Consider the following 24,276-nt stretch of genomic DNA (forward strand, 5'->3'; position numbering starts at 1 on the left):
TGAACTATTTGAATTAATTAAACATCTGATGCTAAAATGCATGTTGTCTCATTTTTTCATTTTATGCATTCCTTCCATCTCCGTCCAGGAGGTAATATCTTCACCCCTGTACTCCATTTCTCAAGCTATTAGTTGAATGTTTTGAAATTGTGTATTATATTATTCCTTAAAGTGTTTAAGGGAAAGACTTGTTAAACCTTACATTGCATGGACTGTAAACAAAAGGCCTAAATAACATGGAAATTAAAACTGAAAAGAAGAAGAAACTGTTGTTGAAAATTGCATTGAGGTCTCAGGTAGTTTAGGGTAACCAGTAATGAGTGAGCAAATAAAATTGGGAGAAATGTTGAAGTTGGGGCTTCTCGATTTTTTTTTTCCCCCCCTGTATGTGCACTAGTTTGCTAATAGTCACTAAGCTGATTTTTTTTAATGGGTGTAGAAATACTTTCAATTTTTCATTTCTATAATGTAAGCAAAATCCTAGGAACTCTTAATGTTACAAGTGATAGAAAGTAATTAGAATCAATACTGTACTGTTTGGCATGTATTTGGGGTAGGCTTGGTGTACAAAAATTTTAAAAAGGCTTAAAATTGCGTTAATACATAATATACACTTAGATTTTCATGAACATGAATGTGATTTTTGTTTTAAGTTCTGTGTTTTGTAGGTAAGTCCTTGGGGATTTTTTTCACTGTATTTATTTGTACTTAATATTTAAGGTTCTGTAAGTTGCTCTGTTCCATCTCTGTGCATTGATGAGGAACAAAATGAAATGCAGTCATTTTTTGAGAATCTGCTTTATTTAATACAGCCCTTAATAATATCCCTGTTCTGTGTCCCCTCTCTGACAGGAAATTGTGATCTGTTACAATCAGTCTTAGGTGAACAAAGAGTACGTGGGGACTGTTGCACTGGAAAAAGATTGGATTATTTGCATCTGAAAGAACAGTTGTGCTGGTTACTATTTGGTAGCTTATAACTAAGGGAAGACTGCATAATTAATTTGGAAGCACTTTCAAGAACAAACCTGTAAGTTTAGCGTGTGTCCAGTACGTGTTTCAGAGGGACAGTGGATAGCTGACAAACATCTGTGCCTTCACTGTGGTTGGATCACTGCCCCAGCGGTGTCTCCAGCAAGGCTGTGTGCTTGCAGATCCCTTCTGCATTATGTCACTGTTTTTTGTGGATTACAACATGACCTACATGTTGCTGTTTTCTTTGAACATGCAGTGGGTGTCCGTGACCTGCATGGTATCCTGCGTTAGGTGAACTCAATGAGGATTTCAGCATTATCCTTGGAAATTTATTTGAAATTATATGCAGTAGCTTAATGCTTATTCAAATCTCTCTGAAATTACCTTAAAATATTTTTCTGGTTTCAGCCTTAATGAAAATCTGCATGTTCAAGACAGTATCCTGAATGTCTTGTAAGTGAAATCTCTTTAATTTTTTTTTGTGCTTTGTCACATCATGTATGAACCAGCATCTCAGCTGGATTTAATGGGTGGTGTTTCACGCTTACACCTTTTCCAGCTGAGAATCCAGCTCATCACCTCCTTATATGGGAGGAGAATACTGCTGCCCTGGTCATTATCATACAAATGGAAGCTGGTGCTTCCATTTTAAAGCAGCACAGTTCAGCTAAATATCATCCTGTAAGTTTTCAGGGTTACATTTTAAATAGTAAATGGTAAGGATAAATTCTACATGTAACATGAGTTTCACTTTATTCTAGTTGTTTGTCAAGTTCTGTTCTTCCCATTGTGAGCAGAGCTACTTAAGTCAGCATGTGTGGTGTTACATGGTACATTTTCATTTGGTTTGTTTTGTTGGAAAACATGGGCAAGGCATGATGGGTACTTGTTTCTTAGCTGAGCAATGCCACTGGTGGAAAAAATTTCTGTTGTTTCAGACCATTCTTAAAGAGTTCACAAACTCTAGGGATGACAAAGGAACCTATCTTCCCCCATATGATAGAAGGGTAAGATCCACAACAATTCACAGATGAGAAAAAAACATTGCTGGTAATGTTTTTATTTTTAGAGATATTTTGACTCTAAAAGATGTATAGAAATGACTAATGTAAAATATGTGTTTTCATTTCTGATGGAAAGCTAATGTGAAGAGACAAACTGTTTGCTTAGTTTTTGCTGAACTTCCCCGGTAATGGGAACATTCATATTCTTTTCACAGAAAATGGAAGGAAAAGGCAAGAGGGATACAGGATATGGGAAATTAGCAATGTGTACATGAGGTTCTTTAAGGCATTAATGGCAGTAGAGTGGGAGAAGAAAAATACATTTTTTGAAACTATCTTGAACTGCAGGCTAATAAGAAACTGCGAAAAGGTAGTAATCTGGTTGGAAGCAAGGTATTCAAAAAAGAAAACAGTTCATTATAGAGACCTGTGTTGTTAAAAGTTAGTGTGGGAGGCCAGAGTGCTGATTCTTTTCTGATCTGTTCTGAAACCAATGTCTGCGTTTATTGGCTGTATCAAGAGCTGAGCTAAAAATGGCAAAAACTTCCAAAGTTAACCTTACTGCTTTAAGTAGAGAAATTACTTAAATATCTGACAATTTTTAGTAGTGAATGTAAGATAGCTTCCTCTGGTATCTGTAAGACAAGAGGTGATCATTCATACGGCCTTAGAAGGAAAAGGAAGGATTTTCAGGAGAAGGATCTGGGGCATGAACTTTCTCTCACTGTTGTTTTCTTGTTTATATGCATTTCAGTTAAATAAAAGAGGGTTTTGTTGGGTTGTTAAAATCAAATAAAGGAGAGCCTGATACTATAAACTCCATGAATTGCAGTGTTTCTCTTCCAGGTGGTGTGTGTTGTCTGGTGGTTGAGTGTGATCTACTTGCATGAAATAATGCACAAAGTACAAAACCACTGAAATGTTTTGTTAGGCCCCCATCTTGCAGTGAGCTGGGCAGGTTGATGAAGCTTGTCCTTGTTCTGACAATCCTGCCATTCTTAAGTAGAGTCTCCATTCAGTATCCATTTGCATCTTATGCTGAAAAGTACCGATTCTGGAAAATGTCCATTTCCTTCTGGGGTAGGACAGGATTTTCTTTTTCACTGATAGTGTTCTCAGTGTGCATTGTGTTATGCCAACTTCAAGAAAATAACTGTATGAGAAAGAGACAGATGGTATTTTAGCCATAGAATACTAGAATATTGTTTTAACAAATCTGCTTAGCTTTGCTGCGGGTAACAATAATGCTTCTGTCCCCTTTTTACTGTTTCCATGGAGTCGCCAGCTACTTGCATAGGGTTTTTTTGGTTCATGTTTTAGAGCCAGGGCCAATGGTAATTTTAGCATGAGCAGCCTAGCAGCACCAGATTCATCCTGTATTCCTTATGTAGAGCCCCATATCCAAGGGCTATTGCGAGCTCAGTTTGGAAGGTATTCTAATATTCCTGAAAATTATTATGGTATTGCTTAGAAATCTAACTACAGTACAGTGATTTTTGTGCAGTCAAAATCAGAGGGTGTTTAGGATTTGTCCTGAAGAGCTGTTTATCGAGTCTGAGCTGAGTTTTTGGGTTGATGTTGGCATGCTGAATTATCATGCAATGGTAAAATAATGTTTTCATTAATTATGTATTTTGTTAAATGGCATAACATATACAGGATGGTATGCAATAATTAGGGCTTGAATTTTATTCTGAAAAAAGGCAAAACATAGATGAAACCTGGTACATAAAAGCCAAAGCAAAGACTTAATTTAGGATTCATTCAAATCCCACTAGACAAATGAGACAGGTTTTGGAGACGTAGGGAGGTGTGTATGGCCAGCGTTCCCCTTGTAGCTAGCAGAGCTGGTGCAGTGATGAGAATTAGCTTATGTGGAAATATTATTTCGTTAAAGTATTGCTTAAGACTGGATCAATGAACAAGCATGAATCCAGTCTGGCAACTGGGATGAAATTTCCAGCACATAAGCACCGGAACTGCTCCTCTAGTTCCAAGGGATTGTCACCATTTTGTGGGAGTAGAAAATGCCTCTCTCAGAATTGTTGCAGATTGTTGGCAGAGATGGTGAAGCACAGAAAGGTCATGAGGATTTGCCAAGGATGAAAAAGCTTCACGTGATACTTGCATCGTGCTTGTCATGTTCTGAAGTTCTGGTTCTAGAGTCAGGATTGTGATCTAGACCCAAGGTGCTTGGATTAGCAGTTGTGATTTGGAACCCACCCTCATGTTAGGGTTACCTAGCCTTTTCTGATGGAGAATTGGGTCAGTGGGGTTCCAAATTAGCGTGTTAATTGTTATCTTGGCAAGAGCTGAAATGCTGGCTCTGGACCCAGAGAAGAGCAGGTTTAGATCAGAGTTTTTGCTTGTTCACATAGCTAAATCCACTTCACAGTGGAGCCACTCCTTGAGCAGAGCCAAGTGTCTGAGAGCAAGGTGTTGGGAGGAACACACGTATGAGTTAGGGTTTCTATCTGCTCTTGCCCTCAGAAAGCAGAAAATTATAACTGAAATTAAGTATGACCCTTGGTGTGAGCTCATATGGAGGCATATGGAGGCTGCTTCTGTTATTGCACCCTCAAATACTTATAATGGGCAAGAAGAATAAAAGCCCCTTTCTTTTAATTGCAATTTTAGCTATATACACCTTGTTCATTGGCAGTAAAATTATTTGCCCATGTGGCAGGTTCCTCTTTAGAACGTAAATGATCACACAGATGAGACAATTCAAAAATTTCTGATAGTCCCTCCCTAATACTTTAGGTGCTATGTTATTCCCAGAAACTTCCTGCTGGGACTGCAGATTTTGGAGGAGACAGTGAGAGATGCTCTGTTAGAGGTGATCAGTTGATCCTTGAAACTGACATACAGATGAGCTGGTGCTTGTACTAACATCCTTCTAAAAGTATGTTCTTCCTTGTAGTAGGGACTTCTGTGGAAGAGGACTATCAAATACTGGGAGTAAGTAAGCAAACTTGTCATGTGCCCTGTTCCTCATTGTTGATAGAACAGGTTATATATATTAATTCACTGAGCTGTTAACTTCTACACACTGGTAAGAAGTGATTGTCACTTTGGCTGAACTGCACAGTTTGCTCAGTTTTGTGTTGTCTGAAACTACCTCTCCTGCTCTGGAAGACCTGAGACCATTGATGCTTTGTCCTTTCTGATAAGTCTCACAGAATCAAGTGTACTAGTATGAACAGTGAGCAGATTTACTTTGAGCACCTCACTCTGTTGCTAAAAGGGGAACATTAGCACTTAGAGAAAGGTCAGTGAGGTTTGGAACCCCAGCTGAGGTTCAGTCAGGTCACAAAATCCAAACCTGGCAAGGGACTGGACAGACAATAACTTACAGAGGCAGAGTCTTTTCCAGAGTTAGCATGCAGTGATGATGTGGTTATAAATGTATGTCTGGCAATACTCCCAACAGAATCCAATCTGACAAGGGTTTGCAGCTTCAGGCTGCTTGCTTTATCATGAGAGCAGCAAGCTTGACTTGCAATTGTGTAAGTCAGCTTGAGAATGGAAGTTGGGGAAGAGTGGCTGCTATTGATTATGATCTTTATGCTGTAAAAGCTGTTCTGCCAGACAACCAGTTGATGTCAGTTTTAGTAAATAAATCTTGGCAAAATTCACAGGTGGTGTGAACTGAAGCAACACTTTTGCTACCGTTTTCAACAGTGTATGGTTTGAAGGAGTTGCCTGGTTTTGACACAGCTGTTTCATTTTTAAGTGTGACAGTATATAAATCAAAATAATATTCTTAGCAATGATACATTGATTTCACCATAGCTGGGTGTTTTAATAAGATACTTTAAATATTTCTGAAAGAAAAGTATCAAGGTTTCAATTTATTTTCTGTTAGACAGGGAAATTCTTAACTTCCAAGATTTTTCACACTACACAAATTACGACTTTTTTAAAACCAGCTCTAGATTTGGAGACTGTATTGAAATCTACCTAGATTTGACCTCTTTCTTGTTAGTCAGGAATATATTTCTACCTGCCATGGACACATGTAGGAGAAGGGTATTTGCCATTAGGTCATTTAAGTCACCATTGAGAGATGCCAAGGAAGCACAATAAGTGGCTGCTGAAGCTATTTACTTTTTATTTCTGTACAGGTAGGCTTTTAAAAATACTGTATGTGCTTAGACCTCCTGGATGACATAGCCTGCCAAAAGGCAATTTGTTTTCCTTTGAGTATCCTTTTACAAGAGGATACTGGCAAATGGAGGCTATCCATTTATTTCACACCACTACAAACAGTACATATGAGATGTCCAGTAAGTCTGCTAGGTGGCTAATAATGAAAGTTTTCTCCATGAAGTATAGTGATGTATTTTTTTAGTGAGGATTTTGGTAACTGAAAAGAACTTCGAACTTTGCTATGTCAGAATAACTTGCTAGGGATATGCATAGGCTAGAGGTGGAGATGACATTTGAAAAAAAAAATCTTCTGTGACCTCCTTTGCAAGTGAGAGAGGTGGAAAAGAAAATAGTATTTTTTTAATGTGCTCATTATTAAAATAACGTTTTAAAGGACCTGGAAAAAAGGAGGTACGGATGGCAGGGAATAGTCAAGGTATTAGGAACTGAAACATCTGATCCAGTCCTAGTAAAACATTGTTTTCTGTCACTTAAAATTTGTCAGAAATAACCTGTGTGGCATTAAAGAAAACAGCATTTAATCCCCTATACATACACATATATGTATGTGTGTATGTGTGTATATATATGTGTGTGTGTATATATATATGTATATATGGGAAGTGTCAAGTGATTGCCCAAATGAGAAGTCTACAAACTTGGTGATTCTACTAGTGAAAGCTGTAGCACTACCAAAGAGTGTTCTAGGAAACGTGAAAACTTCATGGAATCGTTTAATATCTAGCCAGGAAAAGGCCACAGTATTCAGGTCATAGAATCATAGAAGGTTTGAGTTTAAAGCCCATCTCGTTCCACTCCGCTGCCATGGGCAGGGACACCTTCCACTAGACCAGGTTTCTCCCAGTCCTGTCCAGCCTGGCCTTGAGGATGGGGCAGTCACAGCTTCTCCAGGCAACTTCTGCTGGGCCCTCACCACCCTTACAAGTAAGAATGTCTTCCTTATGTCCAATCTAATCCTGCCCTATGTCTGTTTGAAACCATATGCCTTTCCTAGTTTATTACTGCACTTGCATCTTAGCATTGTGGCATATGATAAAATTACATGGGGCACATCCCTGTAGAGGGCTCAAAATCTGTGAATAACACTTCCTCACAATCATGCATACAGTTTATTTTTTCCTAACTCAGAGCAAGTATGATAGTTGGCAATACGGCTGACACATCACAATGTCTCCGATCACTTCATTTTGTTACAGAAATGGTAAAATAGTTGGCATAATTTACCTCCTGCATGGGAAAGGCAGAAAATGTTTTAAGTATTTGAAATATTGTCATATGGAATGAGATCAGAAAACAAGGCCTGAGCAGAATTAATTCTGTTCTGCCACATTTGATCTGCTGTTTCTTGATAAAGTGAAGTGTTGTGCATATTATGTTTAACTCCAAGATCAGTACAATGTGTCTGAAGTAGCTTGGTGTGCCTAGTAAAACAGAAACGTGGGGTAGTACAGTTATCCAGAATACTTCACTATATATTTTATAGGTAAATACATGCTTTTATTTTAAAAAAGTACTTTTAAAATGTACATTATAATTATGATTGGTTGTCATTTTTTTTCCCGTGGTAGACTTTCATCCCACAAACATGCATTTCTCAAATACAAAGTTCAGCCACAGTGTAGCAGCCTACACCAACTATTCAGCCAAGCTACACTTCACTTAGTGTGGGCAGCATTTGTTTCCCTTCCTTTGCTTTGAATCGACAGGTACTACAAAATCTCTTAGCTCAGATACCTTCTTCCTGTTTGGAAAAAGAAAGACTGCTGAGTCTGCTCTTGATTTTCACAATAACCCAAGGTGTTCTAGAGTCCTGTGCCTGGATCTGATAAATCACCACTTTGAACTGTAGTGCAGTTATATTCATCATGAAACACCTGTCAGTGAATATTTTCTATTTTTCTCTCCAGCTTGCCCTGCACAGTCTTGTCTACTGTATTCCAAGTAATTTTCATTTGAATCCCAGTCTAGTATGCCACACACCTATGATTACAATATATGTCTTTTAGCATTCAAGGCTATGGTAAAGAGAGCTGGATTGACACTGAAAAGAGCCCAAGCATCCAAACCAGAGAGGTTACTCAGCAGAGATGAGAACTGGGGAGTACTTGTGCCCATCTTCAACAAACACCAAGAGCAGATAGCACCTATGCAACAAAGAGAACTGTTCAGTTACATTTTACTTTAAACATGATTTCATATTTAAAATTGAATTGGGCTAAATGGTGCTTCTCTGGATCTCTCTTGGGAAAGAAAATTAAGATGTGTTATTATGAATAGTCTGGATACTGCTTAACACTGTTGAAGTGTTCTCAGTCAGATCAGAGCTATGAATTCTCAGCCCATCCTTACCCACCCATCACTGCAGCATTCTGGTGCATATGTGGCCTTGTTCAAAGAGCAGGAAGAAACGGGAGTGCATTAATTTATTCATTCATCAAGATGAAAGGCAGTATGGCTGATTAAGATTCTAAGAGTTAATAGAATTCTGTTTCCTTCTTTTTTCTAAGTCCCTAGGCTCATCTTTAAGTACATTTTATGGATTTAGTTACCATGGGAGACATATTGGTCTCCTGTTTCTGCTCCTGTTCCAGTCAATGGCAAAGTTCCCTTTTACTTTAGCGCTGTACAAACCGGTAAAGTGGTTTTCGACTACAGGCATTTTTTGATATTTCAAGTATGATTTTTTTTTTTAGCTGTACTTGGGTAGGCAATTGGATATCTATTCCTTTGAAACTTTTTATTATGGGGCTGTTTTGCAGTGGTTCAGTTTTGCAGTGGTTCTCCTGTGAAGTTATTTCACACAAGTGTCTCTATGAGTTTCGCTATTTCAGATGCCTCTTGCATTTGGTGGTTCTCATATTGGGCAGCTGTTGCATAATTAGCAGTTTTTCTACTTGCTATAAATGTACAGCTATATGCATATTCTTCTGTAATGAGGCCTGCTGGGAGATGCATTAAGATAAGGTACTGTGATGGCTGTGGTACAGAAGCATGCTGTGCAGTCAAAATGGACAGCAGCATCTGGTGTTAGAAAAGGGAAAGGTTTTTCTGTGTTTTGGAAAGTACTTGGTTCACAGTAATTGAATTGGATATTTGAATAAGTTGTAAGATCATTGGGGCAGAGACTACATCTAAAATTTTTGCTCTTACCTCTATGGTATGTAATAACTAACTGGGACAGCCTTAATTTTGAAAACTTTTTAGTGTGTGAGATTGCTCCTCTGACTTTGAATGGAAATACTATTGCTGAAACAGGACCTTTTGTTCTGAAATGCGGGACAGAATCCCTAGGTCATCCCACTTTCCATACTGACTGTATCACCATACGTAACAGGAGATTTGTTACTGTACTTTGCCTGCTTTGTTTTGTGATACTGGTGGCAAATCCCATATGATTTTCTGGCTAAACCAGGTTTGTGGATGCTCTCAGTTGTACAAAACAGCACTCCACAGCTGGAACATGACAGGGAAAGTGGCCTACAGCTTGCAAGTGATCCTTCTCTATCAGCCTTAGTATTAAGCTGCTGTCAAAATGTCCTGATGCTGTCATTGTAGCACTCTAGAGAAGAACAGGGGTGAGTAAAGTGCCACGGGAAATGCCTTCAGGTGACTGGTTGGATCTAGTGGAACAGCCTCAAAATTCCCTCTTGAAACACAGGGAAATTAAGTTCTATTCTTGTCCTTCCTTCTACTGATGCATGCAAGTTTTTCTTGCGTTAAACAGGCTTTCCTGTTTGGCGGTCTCTTTACTTCTATTTTAACAGAGGAGATTATGATTCTATTTATGTTTTGTACCTAAAGCAAATAAAATATAAAAATTAATGTGCAACCTGACGATAATGCAGGAAAGCTTGCGTGGAATCTAGCATTGGAGCACTGATCGTTGTTGCTGGAAAGTTTTACCACTACCACTACACTATGCTCTGTCCCTTTCTTTGCAGTCTTAATGTTTCAGTGCTTTGCCCATCTCCAAGTTGATATACCAGATCTCCAAACATTCTCTCAGCTAGTGGCCACAAATGGGAATAATAATGCTATCAAATTTAAATGAATACAGGGATAATGATGATGTTCGTCTAATGTCCAGAATTTTATTTTATACTGTTAATAACCAGATGTTAAACCCCCAATTGCTAGATTATGGTGTGATATTGTAATTTCTTGCTTCATTTGTAAATTAGGATCTTAATCCTCCAAAAGGCGTAGGCGCTCATTTCTCACTCCATGGGGACAATTTCTGGTCTGAACAGGCCCTTGCATGTTACTAGTTTTCTGCTTCTACAGAGACCTGGAATGCTTATGAGGACTTCACTTGCCCTTTCCTCCCGTGACAGATGGTAGGAGTGTTGTGGAGAGTCTTTGAGTTTGGCACTGGATCTTGCAGGGGATCAGGGGTTGGGAAGGGGATGAGAATGATATTGTTGGTAGATCCTTGAGACTATAATGTCTGCTTTGTGGTTACCTCAGACTGCAAGGATTGGATTAAATAACCCGTCCCTTCTAGTCCTGTACTCCCAACAGCACTAATCTTTATGGTAAATGAACTCCTATCTTCAATGCACCCTGCCCCTTTCTGAGAACAGAAAAAGGGCAAACATGGAATTCCCACAAGTGTGCCAGGCTGGTGTTCAGAAGCATGGTTGTTCTGGGATCTCCATCTCCCTTGCAGGTTTTCAGACAAAGATTGCAGTGTTTGGAGATGGGAGCTCTCTGTTGTGTTCTTAAGCATGTGAGCTGTCCAGCTGCACTGTCCACTGACAAATAATAGTATTTCTTATTTCCCACAGGGCTTCCAAAGCAGCTGAGTCCAGGACCTCAAGGAATGTCACGCAGTAGTTGCTGAACTAACTGGCACTGAAAGGAACAGAAAAAGATGGCAGTCCATATTTGAAATAAACACGTGGACTCTCACTGATAAGAAACCATGTCAAAAAAAGGACGGAGCAAGGGCGAAAAGCCTGAGGCACTGATTGTTGCCCTGCAGGCTGCCAATGAGGAACTCAGGACTAAACTAACAGACATTCAAATTGAGCTGCATCAGGAGAAATCTAAGGTGAGTGAGCATTTGGTTTTAAGTAAAAGTGTCTGCTGAAGAAGACAAACGCGTGGAAAAAGTGGTATCACACAACTCGTTCCTAAAACAGTGGTCTGATTCTTTCCCAACTCATAACATTTACTGTGGATGTCCTGTGGCTTCTGTGGAAAATACTCCATTTTACTGAGCTACAAGTTGGAGAAACCTCTGGCCCTCAAATGGAGCAGTATGTAAAGTTGTAGGAATGTTGCTATTTCTGAGCCCTCCAATTTTCTGGTGAATTTGACTGCTAGGTTAAAAAGCTTTTAGACAAATGTACACATATAGTGAAATCTTATTTCCTAAGGAAATATTAAAAGTACATGTAGCATCATGAGAGGCAGGACACCTGGAGAAGACAGGGTTTTTTGTTTGAGTAAAGGCAGTGTAATCTATGTGAATGCCTCAGAAGCTGGCCTATATTTTGTTTTAGGAGTGTGGAGGATTGTCTGGGGTTTCATCAGGGTCTTTCTCAATGTGACATGGATGTGTCTGGGCGGGCTTGTTTTGATAATGTTACGTTGGTATCAGATGACTTTCATTTTATCTCAATGTAGGTTGCTAAACTCGAAAGAGAGAAGACTCAAGAAACAAAGCGTATCCGCGAAGTGGAGCAACGCAAGCAGACCGTGCAGATCACAGAGCTAAAAGCCAAACTCCATGAGGAGAAAATGAAGGAGCTGCAGGCTGTTAGGGAGAACCTCATCAAACAGCACGAGCAGGAGATGACGAGAATGGTGAAAGTCCGAGACAGTGAAATCCAGCGCCTCAAGTCAGCACTGTGTGCACTGCGGGATGGGAGCAGTGATAAAGTACGGACAGCGCTGACTATTGAGGCTCGTGAAGAAGCCAGAAAACAGTTTGACTCTGAGCGCCTTAAGCTTCTGCAGGAAATTACTGAACTGAAGTCTGCCAAAAAGCAGGTAGATGAGGCCCTTAACAATATGATCCAGGCCGATAAGATCAAGGCGGGCGATCTTCGGAGTGAGCATCAGTCCCACCAGGAAGCCATTTCCAAGATCAAATGGGAGAGTGAAAGGGATATTCGACGCCTGGTCAGTAATCAAAACAGTTCATGTGTTCTCTTAGGCTGCACTGAGTTTGCCTTTTGTGTCTCTTAGCTGTTTCTGCGTAACAGAACTCTGCAGTGCAACTCACTTTGAAAAAGTATTACAAATTTCTCACTGTCATTTGTCAGGAATAAGTAGATCACAGTGAGTCAGCTATAGCACTGTGATGGCAGTTAACATCTTAAATTAGGAGAGTGATTGGCCTAATCCATAAGGATTTGGCTGCCTGATCTGCTAATACATGCAAGGTGCAGATGGTTAAGATAAAGCATTTGCATCTGCGTTTGCAGTTTTTTGGTTTCTCCAGATTCTCTTATGGTATCCTAAACATAATAAACCATGGCAGGAGAGGAGATATCTTTTGGGTTGGCCTTGGTGTAGCCTTCAGTAATTACTGTGGAAAATGAACAAAAAGAGGCCCACACCAGCAAAGGTGCAGGTTGCATTGTTTCCCTGTGTCGTGGTTTAGGAACGGTACTCCCCAATTTCTGCTCCCACTTAGCCTTTCAAAACCATGCTGATGCTTGCTCACTCCCCATCCCATGCAGTGGGCTGGAGAGGAGAACTGGAGGCACAAAAGGTAAAGATGAGATCATGAATTGACGTAAGACCAATTTACTGGACACAGCAATGAAATAAGAAAACAAACAGTAGCAGCTGCAATATTAATAACAAAAATATACAAGAGAGAGGAGAGTGACTTACATGCAAAATGCTCACCACGCAGCCCGTGACCTGACCGCAGCCATGCTACCCTCATCCAGAAGGGAGCCCTTCCCCCATTCCCAGAAAATGACATTAGATGCTATAGAAAAACCTCTGGGTCCATGCCCCTCCTGGCTACTGCAAAAATTAACCTTGTCCTGGGCAGAACCAGAGCACACTGTCATGTGGAGAGCTGGACCTGCCTGTAATGGTGGAAAGTTTAGCTTGAAAATTGGAATTCAAGAACTCACAATTAAGTAAAAGAAATGATAATTTAAACTGTCAAGAATGATACAAGTCCCCCAATTCACAGTCTGCATCCTGGAGGTGTATTCTTGTGTTGCTAGAATGCTCAATGAATGTGCTCCTGTGCCAAATTATGGGTATGGCTCAGACTGTGTTGTTTTACAGGCCGGGTGCAGTATGGTAGAGCAGATTTGAGGGGTGATCACTGTTCTTAAGTAAATCATACAATATAAGTTGAAGAAATGCTGTTGCCTTCACGCAGTAATATTGTTCTGGTGTTTCTTTCATTCAGATGGACGAGATCAAGGCTAAAGACAGGATCATATTTTCACTGGAGAAAGAACTGGAGACACAGACAGGCTATGTGCAGAAGCTGCAGCTGCAGAAGGAAGCTCTGGATGAACAGCTCTTTTTGGTGAAGGAGGCAGAGTGTAACATGAGCAGTCCCAAGAGAGAGATCCCTGGAAGAGCCGGAGATGGTTCGGAGCACTGCAGCAGCCCTGTATGCAGGTTTTACTGGTCCCTGCAAAACAGAAGCATGGATGTGTGTTTCTTGCTGACATACCTTCTCAGGCCCTGGGAAAACATTCCCACTTACTCACTACAGACAAGTTAATGTCCATAGAGTCTTCAGAGGGTATGCTAGTTGGACAAAGCTTTGTACTGTTGGTTTTCATCAGTTGTTCTATTCACAAATACAACACAGCTTAAATAATCAGTGCCCCTTTGAAAGAATCACCAATGAACATAACTACCTGGATAACATGCATTCTCAAAACCAGAAAGAATTAGGAGTATGAGCACAGAGGGGCAAGGAGAAGGCTGGGGGTAGAGAATCTGTGAGACTCTTAGGAGATCCTCCTCTTTGTCTGTCTTCCCACAGACAGCTCTTGGGTATCATTCACAAAGCATGCATGTCACCCATTGTGTGACTAAACTGAAGATGTTTACACAACCAGTGTATATATAAAAGCATACTTACATGTATACAAATGAGGAATAAGAAAGTAATTGTAATGGATACTGAAAGGGTTGTCCTGACTTCTTCACCTGATGCAGTGGCTCAACAAATAGAAGCAATCAATAGGAAAAGGCAATAAAAATTAGAATCTTTTAGCTTTTTCATCTCCTTCATAAAAAATTATCATCTGTTTGGTTGTTTTCTCTTAATTTTTTTAAGCGGCTTAAATTTTCAATTAAAGTATCCCCCAAACCAGATACTTCTTCCTAAAAAAAAAAAAAAAATTATGTGTGTGTATATATATATATATATATATATATGTATATATATATTTGCCAACATACTCAGTACTGTAAAAGTCCCTAAAGATAATTTGTTGGTGATGACAGTTTAAGTTGACTGGTGTGTGATTTTTAAGGATTCTTTTCCCAAGCATGTATTTTGAAGAGAACCAGTAAAACCAGTAACTGCGTGACATTGTTGCTCATGTACAGGACTTGCGCAGAAACCAGAAGAGGATAGCAGAGCTGAATGCCACGATACGGAAGCTGGAAGACCGGAACACATTGCTTGTTGATGAACGAAATGAACTGGTATGTGAGCTTTTGCACTGGCAGACAAAGGAGGTTGAGAGCCATGGGGAAAGACAAAGAGGGGGAGGATCCAAGGATAAAGCTGGTGATGAATATGCCTTGTCCATCCATCAGGCCCATCACTCAGGAGGCTGAGGAGAACTTTTTATCCTAGAATTAAACAATAATTTCATTGAAGGTACATGAGTACAAAATCACAGCAGAAGTCAAGGCAGCAAGGCTTATAGGGTCCTGTGTGAACGCTTCTGTTCCCTCCTTTTGAGCACACAACAGTGTATGGTGAGACTTACCTTGTAAATGAAATAATGTCTGTAAGGTCTGTAGTCCAGTATTTGACCAGGTTGAAAATAGTTAAGTACTGAATCTAGGAAGAACTGACACCAGTGAATTGATCCCTTTATCTGATTTTCTACACTGTGGTGATACCTGTGTGTTGAATCAGGACCCTGGCTATTTAACCTGTTTATATTCCTACTTCTCTGCTTAAAGATGAGGATAAGTTCAACTCTTGATGGTTTATTTTATTCCTGAGCTAGAAATCTTAACGCACTCCTTTCATATCAGTTTAGCTGGCTTGAATGTTCTTTATGTCATAATTGCAAAATATATGTCAAGATTGCAAATTACAAGCATATTCATGTGTCTCTCATGACAATTATTAATTGCTGTTATCAATCCAGTTGAAGCGTGTCCGAGAAGCTGAGAAACAATGTAAACCTCTTCTGGAAAAGAACAAGTGCCTCACAAAGAGAAATGATGAACTTATGCAGTCTTTGCAGCGCATGGAAGATAAACTCAAAGCAGTCACTAAAGAAAATATAGAGATGGTTGGTACTGAAGAGCAAAATGAGGATTACTGGATGATCTATGTGTTGGTGGCCACATCTGCATAGTGCATGATGTATATAAATAGAGAATATGTGTTGTATATTACATGTAATACTATTGCTAAGATACAGCCATGGTTAGGTCTGTATTATAGTTTTACATACCATAATATTGTGTATTATGCATACATGGGCAATATATTTACATGAATGCTTAATCACAGTCTTTAATTCCATTCTCAAAGTTAGAATATTGAGTTTCAATTGTTTCAAAAAAAAGAGGAAAAAATAGTTGTATCATTGAGGCATGTCCTGCTGTGCTATTTTTTGTCTGGAACTCAAAAAGGATGCTGTTAAGAGTGATGTTTTCAGCCAGCATGATGTTCTTGCATCATGCACACATTCTTTTTAGAGCTGATGATGACAAAGTAAACTTCTGATATGGCACTAGGCACATAGAATCTTTCCATAAAACATACGCATGGTGGATGGATATGGGAAAGGGAGAATGGTGGTATTTAAATTTGGTTAGGGCTATACATTTCCCATGTCAGGGCTATATGAAGTGGGGTCAAAGCAGTTATGTCTCCATATCCTTCAGATGGGATTGCCTTATCAGTCTGCTTCCAGGCCCTATATTCCTACACATGCACTGATGTTGCTTTGGCATTAGTGAAAAAGGAGGTGGATGTTCTGGGTCGCCAGATGTAAGCTGGCAGACTGAGACAACTTTCCCTGCTAAGGGTGTTCATGGACCTTGCCCTGACTTGTAGTAGCCACTGTCCTGAGCAGGCTAAGTGCCCTGCAGTGGGAAGCAGCTTTCCTGGTGATTGGGCGGAGATGATCAGATTCACTTTCTTGTCTCACAGACAAAAGACTTTAGTGTTACACAGTTAATCCACTTTAAGACTTTGCAATTAACCCATGCCTAGAAGACAGATAAACTTACTGCAGGTGTCATGGGTCAGAATTATTCTTCCACAGCTGTGGTAGTGCAGATCACTGTCCCTTGGGGTCTCCCACAGCAAAGAGGAAGGACTTGGGAATCTGCATGCATTAGACATCAGTGGGCAGCACCACTGGTGCGTATCTGTGGACAGCATATATGTGCTAAGTTAGCTCCCTGACATCTGCTCTTCACATTATGGATGCCAAAACCATGAAAGTTAACAAGCTGTGGGTGGCTAGAGTAATTCTCACAGGTTTCAGCCATCTCTTTTCCCACATATGCTCAGGAGCAGGCAGGATATTGACCTGTAGTTAAAATGTCTGTTACCACAGTTTTTGCCTTTCCTCCTTGTCCAACTGGATGCATGTCTTTCACATGAGTAAAGCATGACCATTGCCTCACTGTGTATGGTCCTACGTTGAGTATCAGTAAGGACATGGGGTCATGAGAGCAGATACTATTTGCCTACCCACTGGACAGGTTCAACTCTATTTGCCACATGTGGGGGCATCTTGATGCATGGCCAAGGAAGAGCTATGGTGTGTGACCTTTAAGGGCTGCAGAGGCTGTGTTGCCACATGGTAACTAAATAGATAAAGCTTTGTTGTTCTGATTAAAGAACTCAGCCTTGCTGTGCTACTTTATTGTTAAGAAGCGCTGATGGGCATTAATTAAAAAACAGTGTAGCTGAAACATATTTAAAGGTCTATATAGCTTAAATGAAAGGTAATGTTTAGTTTTTAGCTGAAAGGTGGTCTTCTAGTTGCTGAATCTTATTTTATCTCTTTTATCTTTTCTTCTTACCACAGAGAGAAAAAATAACATCACATCCTCCTCTAAAGAAATTAAGATCTCTCAATGACCTGGATCAGGCTAATGAGGAACAAGAAACGGAATTTTTAAAGCTTCAGGTCATAGAACAGCAGAACATAATTGATGAGTTAACAAGGGTATGTTCAGAGCACTGGGAAATTAGGAATGATTGCTATGTACAGTTTACTACTGATAGTATTTCTTCTTATAACTAGAGGTCTGAGCATTAATACCTTATCTTCTTTTTTAAACAGCAGATGTTTAGCTGTAGGTGTGCATGTGTGCAGTTTACTGAATTTGTAGTGGAGGATCAGCCCTACAACTCAAAGCATAGCACTGTGAATTGAACTCCAGAAAGGAATGCAAACTAAGAACTGTGGAGCTTGGGAAGGTACCTACATGTTCACAAGACAGGGCTGTGCCAAGTGTTTTACCATTATAACTAAGTCATGCTTTAAAGGTTTCCTTAACAAGAGGCTGGCCCACAGTGTCTTATCATGTGCTGGCAAAGCATGTACAGCTAGACAGTGGGTTTCCAGATCTTCTGTCATTTAACGCTGACAATTCCTTTGTCAGCTGACTTTCCATTATGATACTGAGGAGAAAGAGAAAGATTCCGAAACAGGCTCTTCTGAGACATCCTTGCTAGGAGTGGTGAGATCAACACTCCCATCATTTAATGACTTTGAGACAGAGGCAGCATCTCCTCATCAGGGAAGGCAGACAGCACCTTGTGCAGTGCCCAAACCCACGCATCAGGCCTCCCAGTGATTTTAAAGGGCAATCCGTCAGCTCCTGTTGTTTGGCAGCTGCTCAAGGCAAATGCACAAGGGCTTTTTTTAGGTGGTTTTCAGCTGACACACATACAGATTTGGATATGAATCCTCCCTTCTACCTGGAATTAGATTCTTGTTTAAACATATGGAGAGAGTCACTGGAAGTTCTGTTATTTGTTTCCTCTGTATATTTGGCCATCTAACAGCTGCAAAGAAGAGAAGCGAGAATAACTTTTAAATCTTATTTTCCAGGACAGGGAGAAACTCATTCGTCGGAGAAAGCATAAAAGGAGCTCAAAACCAATTAAGGTAAGATGAAAAATTGTTTCTCATTTACAAAGTTCAAGTAGGCTCTGTAGGAAAACACACTTTAGCAATCTGATTAAAGAGAGCTTTGTGGATTATAACAATCTGCTTTAGTGATCAGGTTTATAAGTTCCTTAGTTACTTTGGGAGAGCTTTTTAAATCCACTTTGAAATTCAGTTAAGGGTATGCAGCTATTTTATTTTCAGCAGAATGGGGCTTCCCATCCCATCTGTCGTCCTCTCCCCCACCAATAGTAATAATTGTCCTTCCATTTGGTTTCTGTAAGTATTGGTCTCAGGGTTTGTTATGCTGAGAGATATTTACGTTTCCAGAGACCTTCCCATCTTTTTTCTGCAATCTGTTTTTTACAGCACATATGGGCTAAAGCCAAATCCTTGTGCATCTCTATTCTTCAAGTGGAAATTTCTGCCTGAGATACTGTGTCATTCTCTCCTGCTCAGTTCCACATACCTTTGACTAACCTTTGTATCACCCTGAATTGGGTTAAGTCCAAAACTGGTATAATTTACAACAATTTTAGAGCTGAGTAGTCAGGAGTGGTTCACACAGCTCCTTTATCAGCTAGATGTGGAGCATGACTTTGCGACATTCATGTCCCACCTCCAAAAAGTGGAAATACTGGTTGCTTGGTTGCTCTCAGTTCTCCAAGGACATCCCATAGTGCATCAGCTGTGTTCTGTGAAAGTAACACAGCACTGTCTACACACTGGGAATTTCAGACCAATGAATCCTAGCTGTGTTATCGCATTGTTTCTGTGTGGGTTGCGAAGCAGTATACAGCAGACACAACAAGGACTGAATAGTATTTTCATCAGAGGTTATAACACTGGAGAATATGGCAATTGTCTTCACTTGACAACACAATGAGCAAAAATTACAATATATGCAAAAGCTAATTGACATCTTTGGTACATGTTTTTTGTGTGATTCAAACTCCAGGTTTAGAAGATTTTAACCGGTCAGCAAAGTGAAAAATGTTACAAATAAAAGTGCATCTTAATTGCTCGTTGATCCATTTGTCTTCAGAATTATCCATAAGCCAAGTATTTAAATGTTCAAATCTGTACCCTGAAACCAAGCCTGCAGGGTCAAGCATCTGTATCTTCACAGAGCACGTCTCACAGTTTTAATTTGATTTAATTTGGCTACAGAGATTGGTGGTAGCGAGGTGTCAGGCATACAACCAAACTGTGGAGCATGAGCAGTTGTTTATAACATGTGCCAGTTACTGTAGTCCTGGAAAGATGCAATAAAAGTTCCTTCATGTTAGTTTTGTAGTAGCATAGCTTTCACTCACATGGTCCAGTGGCAATATCAGTGAGAGAAGCACCTAGACATTAAAAGTATCAGCAGTGTCTGTGAGAGAAGGAGGGCTTCCTATTCTACACAAGTTTTCAGCTCCTTATGGTGTTACTTTTGCACACTAATCTGCATGTTGATAGATATCTTCTGAAGAGCATTGTGGTTAACAAACAATTCTCCTGCCTTCCTGCAAGGGCAGAGACTTTTCCTCTGGCATGTTGCTGCTCACATTGTTTTCCAGTTAGGCTGAGACAGACCCTCAGAAAAATTATTCAGAAAACTTAAATCTCCACCAGCACAAGACCTGATCTTCAATGGGTTTCCACTGAATTTGTTTGAAGATGGTGATTGCAGGTGTAGCCCACTGTTCATTTTTCACACCTTGTCTTTTAAGTAACTAGCAACTCCCCCCTCTTCCCCTCTCCAAAATGCATGCTACAAGTTTACATGAAGGTTCAGAAATCATGTTTTTCCTTCTGTAGAGACATGTCATGGATACAGTTTTTGGGTATGATGATGATTCTATGGACTCTGAAACATCCTCTGTGGCCTCATATAGAACAGACAGGACACCAGCAACTCCAGATGATGATCTGGATGAGGTAAGATCTGACTCTTTCCACAGGCAAGTTACAGGTTTTCACGAGATGATGACTTTCAAAACAAGTGGTCAGACTCTCAAGAACACTTAGGTTTTTATAGTGCATACTGAATGATAAATACTTAAGTTTGACCTTAATTTTGGTTACTCATATACTGAAATGCTGAGAGTTTCTTCCACAATCTGGTCCATAGAGTCTATAGCTATGACTACCCTGCAATTTGAGGTGATTTTTTTTCCTCTCCCCTTTCAAGAAAACAAGCCTATTGCATTTCTTTTAGCTTGAAGACATATCAAAGAGTTATAGTGAATGGGATGACATCGTGCTGGTTACCTGTCACTAGTGGGGTTTTGCAGGGCTTTGTCTTAGGCCCTGTGCTCTTCAGTTTCATCATAAATTACTTGGACACAGGACTGGAAGGGATACTGAGCGAGTTCTCAGATGATACAAAACAGGGAGGAGCTGTTGACTCCCTCAGAGGCAGGGAGGCCCTGCAGAGAGACCTCGACAAATCAGAGGGCTGGGCCGTCACCAACCAGATGAAGTTCAACAAGGCAAAAGTGCCAGATTCTGCACCTGGGAATGGGGTAGCCTGGATCTACAGACTGACTGGGGAATGAGATGCTGGAAAGCAGCACCTGGAAAGGGACCCGGTGGTTGACAGAAAGTTGAATATGAGTCAGCAGTGCCCTGGCAGCGGGGGGGGGGCCACCCATGTCCTGGGGGGCATCAGGCCCAGCATTGCCAGCCAGTCAAGGGAGGGGATTGTCCTGCTCTGCTCTGCACTGCGGTGGCCTCACCTTGAATATTGTGTGCAGTTTTGGGTGCCACAATACAAGAAAAATATTAAATTGTTAGAGAGTGTTCAAAGGAGGGCAACAAAGATGGTGAAGGGCTCTGAGGGGAAGCTGTGTGAGGAGCAGCTGAGGTCACTTGATTTATTCAGCCTGGAGAAGAGACTGAGGGGAGGCCTCATTGCAGTCTACAACTTCCTCATGAGGGGAGGAGGAGGGACAGACACTGATCTCTTATCTGTGGTGACGAGTGACAGGGCCTGAGGGAATGGCCTGAAGTTGTGTCAGGTGACATTTAGGTTGGATAGTAGAAACAAGTTCTTCACCCAAAGAGTGGTTGGGCACTGGAATGGTCTCCCCAGGGAAGTGGTTACAGCACCAAGCCTGAGAATGTTCAAGAAGTGTTTGGACAACACTCTCAGTGACTCTCGGGGATGGTGCTTGCAGGGCCAGGAGTTGGACTCAATGATCCTTGTAGATCCCTTCCAACTCAGCTGATTCTGTGATATAAGTGCTGTATAATTTCCCCTTTTTTTAATTTCAGATGACACCAAGGTCACTGTGATCCAAAAAGCTATTTGAATCAAGACCTGTAAACCAACTACTGTGCTTAACAAATCACATTTGCATTCTTTGCTTTGACAGTGCTTTGCTCTCCGTGGCTTAGACATGTTCCTTCTTATTCTTCAGGGCTTAGCAGCAGAAGAGTCAGAGCTTCGGTTTCGGCAGCTGACAAAGGAGTACCAGGCCCTGCAGAGAGCGTATGCACTGCTGCAGGAACAGACGGGAGGGGTCATAGATGCTGAAAGAGAAGCCAGGGTCAGTATTTGTTTTGAGAGTAACAGTATTTCATTGCTGTCAGGACAAGAAACCCCTCAAAGGGACATACAATGAAATGGAGCTACATACAGCATCCAGAACACTGAGAAATGTTTGTTCACTCGTTTGCTGAGTACATTTTTAAAGAGAGTGACAATAAAGAATGAGCACAATCACCCCGTTTACAAGAAGCTGTCCTCCACCTGAACCTGAAAACTCTGCAGTTAGGCAGGCATGCCAAAGCAGACAACTCTGCAGCCTGACACAGAATCACAAGGGTTTTCTTATCATTTGCCTAATGATAGGGTTGGGTTTTAAAGGCAAATGAAGGCCTGTGGGTTTTCACAAAGGCACATATTACACCAACTTTAGGAATATCTGAATGTTTCTAACAGAGAAATGCAAATTATATTCAAATTTTAATGTGATGCAGGCTACAGTAAACCTTCCAAGGCTAAAAATGTCCCTCTAATAAAATTACAGAATCATTCAGGCTGGAAAGCACCTCAGTCCTTCAGCCCAAATTCCTGCTCGCAGCAGTCAGCTGTAAGATTGTATCAGTTTGTTTAGTACTTTGTTTAGTCAGCTCTTGAAGACCCTCCTGGCAGTTAAAATTGCCTCTTCCCACTACCTTTTGCCACTCTGATCAACTAAGCACTTTTTTTTTGTAATTTAGGGATTGCCCCTTATCAAGGTCTTTGAGCAGAGCACCCCCCAATACCTGAGCTTGTATTTTGCTGCTCTGATGCAATCCATGGTGGAATAGGCTTGGGTGGGGAGTTGGGGCTGATCCACAGCTCTGTTCCCTTGTGTCATCTTTGTGCCAGTCTAAGGGGTGGCACAAAATATCACTGAGTCAGAACCTTTCTAATGGTTTCTCACTCAGTGGAACTGACAGCATGAACCCAGGCTGTGCTGGTTTTGGTTTCCTTTTAATACCAGTCACATTGCTGATTTTGTTACTCTTTAATGCGGTGCCTGACTTCAACAGGCTCAGGAGCAACTTCAAGCTGAAGTCCAGAGGTATAAAGCCAAAATAGAAGATCTGGAGAAAACTTTGGCTCAGAAAGGGCAGGTAAGTAATTCTTGTGTGGGTTTTTTTTCCTGTTTTGTATCTTACCTGCTCTGCTTACAAAATACCTAGCACAATTTCAGTATAAACTTCCATGAGATGTAATGTTGCCAGTCAGTAAACAAGCAGATCCAGCAAGTTCAGAAGCCTTGCTACAGCTTTGTAAACTTAAAATGTTTTTGTTCTATAAAAGACAGCTTGTTCCTGTAGGATTTCAAAGCCTGAATATTGTGGCTCCAATTTTCAATAAATGTGCCAGGCCTCATGGAATTTGGTTATTCTGTAATACTACTGCTTCGTCCAACAGGACTCACACTGGGTGGAAGACAAGCAGCTTTTCATTAAGAGGAACCAAGAGCTTTTAGACAAGGTATGGTCAAAAGGTTTGCATGTTCACTCTGAAGGGTTATCTGGATCCTGTGAGACATCTTTAGGGTTTAGATTTTGCACAGCCTATGCTACCTCAACTACTACTCACCTAATACTTCATGGTTCTTGTAACAGTCACACAGATCATGATTTAACATATTTCTGTTAGATAGAGAAAATGGAAGCAGAAAACAACCGTCTGCAACAGGAGCTGCAGGATGCGCGAGACCAGAACGAGCTGCTGGAGTTCCGCAACCTTGAGCTGGAGGTGATGGATGCACTTCTGACAGTAGATCTGGTAGAAATGAAATGAGTGCACTTGCACTGGACACCAACTTTAATCAAGGGTTTACACAATTTTGTAGCAATAAAACAGAGTAAAAAATCAGGACCAGCATTTTTCATTGTGAGCTGAAATATGTCAGCTCTAATATCCTGGAAATAGTAAGCTCCATACCCAGCTGGTTCACTTCACCCTGAGCCAGGTGCCTAGTGTCCACAGGTAAGCTTAGCTGATTAACATGAGTTAGCTCTTAGTTACCACACCTGTGGGCATGATTTTTCTAATACTTGGAGATGCCTGTCTGCCCATGTGCAAGTGCTCTTCCTTTTGCGGGCACTGGACACATTCCCTGTTGAGCAGCTTTTCCATGACCTGCAGTGGGTACAAACAGTCTTTCAGGTGACATTGGACATTGATGTAGGAGCTCCAGAAGCCTCTGTGGGACTTCAAGCTCCCTCTTCCCAGACTGCCTCTAGTTACAGACACTTCTTTGGAGCACCAGCCAGCCACAACTTCACCTGCTCTCTTCCCCAGTATAAGC

The 24,276-nt window shown here is 40.7% G+C and overlaps 1 protein-coding gene across 5 annotated transcripts in view; it reads left to right on the plus strand.

Moving 5' to 3' along the window:
• JAKMIP2 (janus kinase and microtubule interacting protein 2) overlaps positions 1-24,276 on the plus strand; it is a 46,315-nt gene that overhangs the window by 4,433 nt on the left and 17,606 nt on the right. For 4 of the 5 annotated variants that reach the window (XR_005603041.1, XM_039559491.1, XM_039559493.1 and 1 more), the window contains exons 2-13: positions 10,940-11,205; positions 11,784-12,281; positions 13,540-13,749; positions 14,703-14,801; positions 15,482-15,628; positions 17,387-17,527; positions 18,419-18,475; positions 20,279-20,398; positions 21,883-22,011; positions 23,003-23,086; positions 23,391-23,453; positions 23,622-23,720. Coding sequence is in view for 4 of the 5 variants with exons in the window: in XM_039559491.1 (XP_039415425.1) it covers positions 11,077-11,205; positions 11,784-12,281; positions 13,540-13,749; positions 14,703-14,801; positions 15,482-15,628; positions 17,387-17,527; positions 18,419-18,475; positions 20,279-20,398; positions 21,883-22,011; positions 23,003-23,086; positions 23,391-23,453; positions 23,622-23,720 (1,776 nt within the window). In the remaining variant the exon portion in view is untranslated. Of the gene's footprint in view, positions 1-1,404; positions 1,429-10,939; positions 11,206-11,783; positions 12,282-13,539; positions 13,750-14,702; positions 14,802-15,481; positions 15,629-17,386; positions 17,528-18,418; positions 18,476-20,278; positions 20,399-21,882; positions 22,012-23,002; positions 23,087-23,390; positions 23,454-23,621; positions 23,721-24,276 lie in introns of those variants that run through there. The other variant, XM_039559494.1, reaches the window with a different exon arrangement.

This window comes from Corvus cornix, chromosome 13, assembly GCF_000738735.6.
Source record: "Corvus cornix cornix isolate S_Up_H32 chromosome 13, ASM73873v5, whole genome shotgun sequence".
Taxonomy (NCBI): Eukaryota; Metazoa; Chordata; class Aves; order Passeriformes; family Corvidae; genus Corvus; species Corvus cornix.